Source organism: Anopheles coluzzii, chromosome 3 (genome assembly GCF_943734685.1).
Source record: "Anopheles coluzzii chromosome 3, AcolN3, whole genome shotgun sequence".
Classification (NCBI taxonomy): domain Eukaryota; kingdom Metazoa; phylum Arthropoda; class Insecta; order Diptera; family Culicidae; genus Anopheles; species Anopheles coluzzii.
Window position 1 is genome coordinate 75,281,754 of NC_064671.1, and position 7,606 is coordinate 75,289,359.

The following is a 7,606-nucleotide window of genomic DNA, read 5'->3' on the forward strand; positions in this document are numbered from 1 at the left end:
TTGTGGGCTCAAGCCTTGCATGGGCCGTCTCTCCGTAGCTAAACAGACTATCCAGCTGCGTGGTACTATCCAAGAAGTTTCGAAAGACTGTATAGCCTGACATGACCACGTAGGTTGTTACGCCAAGAAGAAGAATAATAAATTCAAGGTTTAAGATTTGTAGAGATCCAGTAATCCCTAGATATTGTTAATCTTTCGAGATACAAGAACCTTTTGAGATTCATGAATTTTTCGAGGTTAGGTTGAAGATTTTTCCCACTTTAGATTCAGATTCAATAAATCATTCTACAGATTCATTCAGATTAATTAATCTGAATCAGATATACCCAACGCTAGTACATTCAACACAAAAACTGTTATTCTGAACGCCCCTAATAACAAATAAAAGCAACCCCGCAACGTTCATTTCAAATGTGTCATCCACGCGATCGAGCACTTTCGTGCAATGTGCCATAAAAGCAGAGCATTGCAAAAAGCACGCCGTTTCTGAAGGGATGCCAAGAAGTCCCCTCCCCCCGCTTTCAACACACCAACAACTGTCAAACATACACGCCGGCTATTGTTGTTTTCCGTACCAGCGGGCAACATTTTTGCGTCCATTCACGTACAAAAACAGCAAAATAGTGTAGTTTTCCCGGCTTTCCCGGAATGATATAAGTGTAGGGGGAATCAGTGAAGGAAAGTGCACCACAATTGAGTTTGGCCTGAGGTTCTTTCAGTTCGCATAGCGCCGGCAACGGCAATGTTTTCCCTGTGCAAGCAGCCGCACGAAGCGACGGCGGTCGAGTTTTCGCTTACGTGCCATTTCTTCAACCACAATGAAAAATCGCTCGTTACCGGCGGTGCCAACGTGCTCAAGGTATACCGCGTCATCCCGGACGCGGACCCGGCCACGCGGGACAAGTACACGGGTAAGCTCGCGGGCTCCTGTCGAATGGCAGTGCGCCTTGTTGCTAATTTCGTCTCAAACCTCTATTCTCTTGCTTGTAGCGGCACGACCCCCGAATATGAAGCTGGAATGTGTGGCATCGTACCGGCTGAATGGTAACATCAAATCGATGCAATCGGTATCGCTGGCCGGTTCGCTGCGGGACGCGCTGCTCATCAGCTTTCCGGACGCGAAGCTCTCGGTGGTACAGTTCGATCCGGACAACTTCGATCTCAAGACGCTGTCGCTGCACTACTTCGAGGATGAGGACATCCGCGGTGGCTGGACGGGCCACTACCACATACCGATGGTGCGCGTCGATCCGGACAACCGGTGCGCGGTGATGCTGGTGTACGGGCGCAAGCTGGTGGTGCTGCCGTTCCGCAAGGACAGCTCGCTGGACGAGATCGAGCTGCAGGACGTGAAGCCGATCAAGAAGGCGCCGATGCAGCTGGTAGCCAAGACGCCCATCCTGGCGTCGTACATCATCGAGCTGAAGGATCTGGACGAGAAGATTGACAACGTGATCGATATACAGTTCCTGCACGGGTACTACGAGCCGACGCTGCTGATACTGTACGAGCCAGTACGAACGTTTCCGGGGTAGGTTGTGCAGTCACTTGGAGGGAAAGTTCTTCACCTGAAGAGTACGATTGATTGCTCTTTCTCTTTCCAACTTGCAGTCGTATTGCTGTTCGTTCCGATACGTGCACGATGGTGGCATTGTCGCTAAACATTCAGCAGCGTGTGCATCCGGTCATTTGGACGGTAAACAGCCTTCCGTTCGATTGCATACAGGCGATTCCGATCAACAAACCGATCGGGGGGTGTTTGGTGATGTGCGTCAACTCGCTGATCTACCTAAACCAGAGTGTTCCACCGTACGGTGTTAGCTTGAACAGTAGTGCCGATCATAGCACAAGCTTCCCATTGAGTAAGTACAGGAGGAAGACATTAGTGGTGGGTACTCGGAATCGGACCTACCCGATTCCGGTTCCGTATTCGAAATCAATTCCGGAACCTGGAACCGATTCTGATTCCGGAGTCGATTTCGGAGTTGATTCCGGTGTCAACGTCGGAACCGATTCCGGAGTCGGAATCGGCTCTGGAATCGGAATCAATTCTGATTTTGGAGCTAATTCCGATGCCGGAGCCGATTTCGATTCCGGAGCCAATTCTGGAATCAATAACGGAACCAATACCGGAATCGATTCCGGAATCAGGAACCAATTTCGAAATCGATTCCGGAAACTGATTTCTGACCGAATCAGATCGAATCCAGAAAACTTCGGAGCTAGCCGGATTCGATTCCGATGCAATCTTCATTTTTCCCATCACTAGAAGACAGTCGAAAGACTTTTACGCGATATTAATAGCATTTTACGTTGAACAGAACCACAGGACGGTGTGCGGATCAGCCTGGATGCGGCGCAGGTTTGCTTCATTGAGCCGGAAAAGCTTGTCCTCTCGCTCAAGGGCGGCGAGCTGTACGTGCTAACGCTCTGTGCCGACTCGATGCGCAGTGTGAGAAACTTCCACTTCAACAAGGCCGCCGCCAGTGTGCTGACGAGTTGTGTAAGTGTTCGTTTTGTTTTGCGAAAATGCTCATATAATTTAACAAATCAATTTCTCTCCGTTACCCTAGATCTGTGTGTGTGAGGATGAGTACCTTTTCCTTGGCTCCCGGCTCGGGAACTCGCTGCTGCTTCGCTTCAAAGAGAAGGACGAAAGCTTGGTCATCACGATCGACGACAGTGGGGCGGTCGAGAAGGAACCGAAACGACCGCGACTGGAGGAGGAAGAGCTCGAGGTGTACGGCAGCGGGTACAAAACGTCCGTGCAGCTGACGAGCTACATTTTCGAGGTGTGCGACAATGTACTGAACATTGGCCCGATCGCGCACATGGCGGTCGGAGAGCGGGTGGCCGAGGAGGACGCAGAAAACCAGCCCGACGTGCAGATCGTGCAGAACAAGCTCGACATCGAGGTGGTGACGTCGAGCGGGCACGGCAAGAACGGCGCCCTGTGTGTGCTGCAGAGCTCGATCAAACCGCAGGTCATCACCAGCTTCGGTCTGTCCGGGTGTGTGGACGTGTGGACGGTGTTCGACGAGGCGGTAGCGCGCAGGGCGGAGGACGGCCCCTCGACCCACGCGTTCATGATACTGTCGCAGGAGGGCGGCACGATGGTGCTGCAGACGGGCGAGGAGATCAACGAGATCGAAAACACGGGCTTCGCGACGACGGTGCCCACGATCCACGTGGGCAACATCGGCACGAACCGGTTCATCGTGCAGGTGACGACGAAATCGATCCGGCTGCTGCAGGGCACCCGGCTGCTGCAGAACATACCGATCGATCTCGGCTGCCCGCTCGCGTCCGTCGCGATCGTCGATCCGTACGTGTGCGTGCGGTCGTCCGAGGGGCGCGTGATAACGCTCGCGCTGCGCGAGGGAAAGGGCACGCCCCGGCTGGCGGTGAACAAGAACACGATCAGCCCGACGCCGGCCGTGGTCGCGATCAGTGCGTACCGGGACGTGTCCGGGCTGTTCACGAAAAAGATCGAAGACGTGTACGATCTCAGCAGGGGCGGCGCCGCGTCCGCGTACTCGAGCGGGTTTGGGTCGATGAAGCCGGAGCCGCACATGAAGATCGAGGACGAGGAGGACCTGCTGTACGGCGAGTCGGGCCGCTCGTTCAAGATGACCTCGATGGCGGATATGGCGATCGCGGGCAAGAGCGGGGGCAGCGCCGACTTCTGGATGAAGTACATGCAGCAGGTGAAGCCGACGTACTGGCTGTTTGCGGCGCGCGACAACGGCACGCTGGAGATTTACTCCATGCCCGACCTGAAGCTGGTCTACCTGGTCACGAACGTCGGCAACGGCAACAAGGTGCTGTCCGATTCGATGGAGTTTGTGCCGCTGCCGATGGGCAAGAGCGCGTCGCAGGAGGACGCTAGCAGTGCGTTTGGGGCGAGCTTCGGCGTGTCCGCCTCGCTGCTGCCGAAGGAGATACTGATGGTGGCGCTGGGGAGTTACGGATCCCGCCCGCTGCTCTTCATACGGCTCGAGCACGATCTGCTGATCTATCGCGTGTTTCGCTACGCTAAAGGACATTTGAAGTTGCGTTTCAAGCGGCTATCGACCAGCGTTACCTGTCCGGTGTTCCGGACGGTCCCGGCACGGTTCGCCAATCTCGATAGCAAGACAGCGGCCGGCGGCACGGAGCCGGAACCGTCCGGTGCAGGCGCAACGGAGGCGGCGAACGAGCAGCAGCAGGCACGCGCCACGAAGGTGCTGTACGAGAACATTTCCATGATACGCTACTTTGCCAACGTGTCCGGGTACGCGGGGGTGGCGGTGTGTGGCGAGAAGCCCTACTTCCTGTTTCTGACCGCGCACGGGGAGCTGCGGTCCCACCGGCTGTACGCGCGCACCGTGATGAAAGCGTTCGCGCCGTTCAACAACGTCAACTGCCCGAACGGGTTCCTCTACTTCGACGAGCAGTACGAGCTGAAGATATCCATCTTTCCGACCTACCTGTCGTACGATTCCGTCTGGCCGGTGCGCAAGATACCGCTGCGCAGCTCGCCCAAGCAGATCGTGTACCATCGCGAGAACAAGGTGTACTGTGTGGTGATGGATGCGGAGGAGATATGCAACAAGTACTACCGGTTCAACGGGGAGGACAAGGAGCTGACCGAGGAGAACAAGGGCGAGCGGTTCCTGTACCCGATGGGGCACCGGTTCTCGGTGGTGCTCGTGACACCGGCCGCCTGGGAGGTGGTCCCCGAAACGTCGATCAATCTGGAGGAGTGGGAGCACGTGATAGCGCTGAAGAACGTGAGCCTCACGTACGAGGGTGCCCGGTCGGGGCTGAAGGAGTACATTGCGGTCGGCACGAACTTTAACTACAGCGAGGACATCACGTCGCGCGGCCGGCTGCTGCTGTACGACATCATTGAGGTGGTGCCCGAGCCGGGCAAACCGCTCACCAAGCACAAGTTCAAGGAGGTGATCGTGAAGGACCAGAAGGGCCCGGTGTCGGCGATTTCGCACGTGTGCGGCTTTCTCGTCGGTGCCGTCGGGCAGAAGGTGTACCTGTGGCAGATGAAGGACGACGATCTGGTCGGCGTCGCGTTCATCGACACGAACATCTTCGTGCATCAGATGGTTTCGATCAAGTCGCTCATACTGGTGGCGGACGTGTACAAATCGGTGAGCCTGTTGCGCTTCCAGGAGGAGTACCGGACGCTGTCGGTGGTGTCGCGGGACTACCATCCGCTGAACGTGTACCAGGTCGAGTACGTGGTGGACAACGCGAACCTCGGCTTTCTCGTGTCGGACGACCAGTGCAATCTGATCACCTACATGTATCAGCCGGAGTCGCGCGAATCGTTCGGCGGGCAGCGACTGCTGCGCAAGAGCGACTACCATCTCGGGCAGCAGGTGAACTGCATGTTCCGGGTGCAGTGCGATTTCCACGAGACGGACGTGATGAAGCGCACGCTCAACTATGACAACAAGCACACGACGTTCTTCGCGACGCTCGACGGCGGCATCGGGTTTGTGCTGCCGCTGCCGGAGAAAACGTACCGCCGGCTGTTCATGCTGCAGAATGTGCTGCTGACGCACAGCCCGCACACGTGCGGGCTCAACCCGAAGGCGTACCGCACGATCAAGCAGACGCGCAAGCTGCCCATCAACCCGAGCCGGTGCGTCGTGGACGGCGATCTGGTGTGGAGCTTTCTCGAGCTGCCGGCGAACGAGAAGCACGAGGTGGCGAAAAAGATCGGCACACGCATCGAGGAGATCTGTGCCGATCTGATGGAGATCGAGCATGTGACGCATGCGCTCTAGAGAGATCGGGTCGGGTTAGGCAACGGCAAACGGAGCGAAGAGTGTTGTAAAGTTGGTCGATTATTGCAAAATAGCGTAAGTCTAGGTAGTGTAAGACAAGGTGGAAAGATATTCACGATTGAAAAAGGAGGAAAACAATAACATCCAGTAGTGTAATTTGAACTGCTTTAATTGTAGATTCTTGCTGCGGGGCAGAAGTTGAGAAAAAAGAATAGAGAAGATCGAGAGTAGAACTTGAATTGGAAAAGTAGGACTGAAGTAATGAAGCCGTCATATTCTTACCTCGTGTGTTCTACTACCATTGCGCTCTATCGCCAGTGATTTGTTTTTTCGGTATGTTATCTAATCATTAAATTTGTTTTCGCAACAGCACTATCACCAGTGCTTTAAACGTGCTCCAAAACATTAAAGAGTAGCCTTTTTGTCGATTGATCCAGGTCGTACATCTACGCAAACCTTCCCTGCGGGAGGGAATACATGATGTTTTTTTTTCTTGATAACACATACGCATGATGTAACTGATAACATGTTTCACAGCTTTCTCCAAAGCAATAGAAGCAATGACTTGTTATCTCTGCTATCGGACAGTAACGTGTCATAACAAAACTAAATGCTTTGAAATGCTCCGAAATTATGCCAATTTCATCCTTCCTATCGCATTCCTAACCCGTAGATTTTGGTTCTCTAATAGCTAATATTTGCGAATTAAGAAAAACTAACAAGTACCAAATTTTGTAGAATCGTTTAGTACAAAGTACCAAACAAAAACAGTTCCAAAATTGAATCGGGTTAGAAGAGTGAACTTATGGCCTGGAATCGCTTACTCACTTTTTGAAGATTCATAACAAATAATACACTGTACACTTCCTTTTACTACTCCTTTGCGATCAAGCTAACTCATTCTCTGTGGCGACGAGCGATTCACTACAGAATCATACTAGACTAGAGACTTTTTCTCCTAAAAGATTGACCCGTAAAAATACAATAAGCAACACAGAGATTCATCAGAACTCTTTGTGCTGAGTTGAAAGCAAACATAATAACTTGTCTAATTCAACTCACTTACTCACTTTTACTCAGTGTGGACATCTCTTCTTAGTATGAAGCTTCTAATTTTATCACTTTCGGATATCTTCTTGTTTGAAGTAACGACCGGTACGATAATGCAGACCTATACAGTGCTACCAGTTGGTATAGGCCGCATGTCAAATGTTCGTGTTTATGCTCCACCTTGAACAGATATTACATCGATCAGACGGGGTGTTTGTTTGTGGATGTAGCATAGGAATTTATCATATTTTTAATTAGTTGTATCGTGCATGTAGCTCTTACACTAGTTAATTACCTTTTTTTTTAAGTCGTCGATACGATAGGTACTCCAATTAGCAAATGAGATAGCTAATCTTATGAGCCGGTCATTGCTGCTCTAAGAATCTAGATTCTTTCGTTGAGATTCATTTAAATGAATCTTAAGCGATGAATGGTTCGCATCTCGAATTGAATCTTCAAAGATTCATGAAAGCATAAAGATTTATGAATTCATAAAGATTCATAAATCTCCAAAGATTCATGAATCTGTTTACAATCATGAATCTTCAGACGTATATGTTTTACAAGATACTTAATTGGAGGTGATCCCGTGGTACAGTCGCCAACATGAACGACTTAGCGCCATGCCCGTCGTGAGTTCAAGCCTCGTATGGAACTTCCTAGGTAGAAAGAAGTGTAACTATCCGGCTGAATGGTACCTTACTAAGTCTCGAAAACCTGTATAGACTGGCATGACCGCGTAGGACGGTTACGCCAAGAGGAAGAAA

The 7,606-nt window shown here is 51.9% G+C and overlaps 1 protein-coding gene across 1 annotated transcript; it reads left to right on the plus strand.

Annotated features, from left to right (window-relative positions):
* The first annotated feature begins 519 nt into the window (after nucleotides 1-519).
* LOC120957756 (cleavage and polyadenylation specificity factor subunit 1) lies at nucleotides 520-5,951 on the plus strand. The gene is made up of 5 exons (XM_040380109.2): nucleotides 520-911; nucleotides 991-1,531; nucleotides 1,612-1,862; nucleotides 2,322-2,503; nucleotides 2,574-5,951. Exons 1-5 carry the CDS (start codon nucleotides 743-745, stop codon nucleotides 5,787-5,789), a joined length of 4,359 nt encoding a protein of 1,452 aa, XP_040236043.2. The 5' UTR covers nucleotides 520-742; the 3' UTR covers nucleotides 5,790-5,951.
* The last annotated feature ends 1,655 nt before the right edge of the window (nucleotides 5,952-7,606 follow it).

Coding starts and splice junctions, on each gene's coding strand:
- LOC120957756 (XM_040380109.2), top strand. CDS start 743: ATGTTTTCCCTGTGCAAGCAGCCGCACGAAGCGACGGCGGTCGAGTTT. Junction 912..990: donor CACGCGGGACAAGTACACGG/GTAAGCTCGCGG, acceptor TCTTGCTTGTAG/CGGCACGACCCCCGAATATG. Junction 2,504..2,573: donor CCAGTGTGCTGACGAGTTGT/GTAAGTGTTCGT, acceptor CCGTTACCCTAG/ATCTGTGTGTGTGAGGATGA.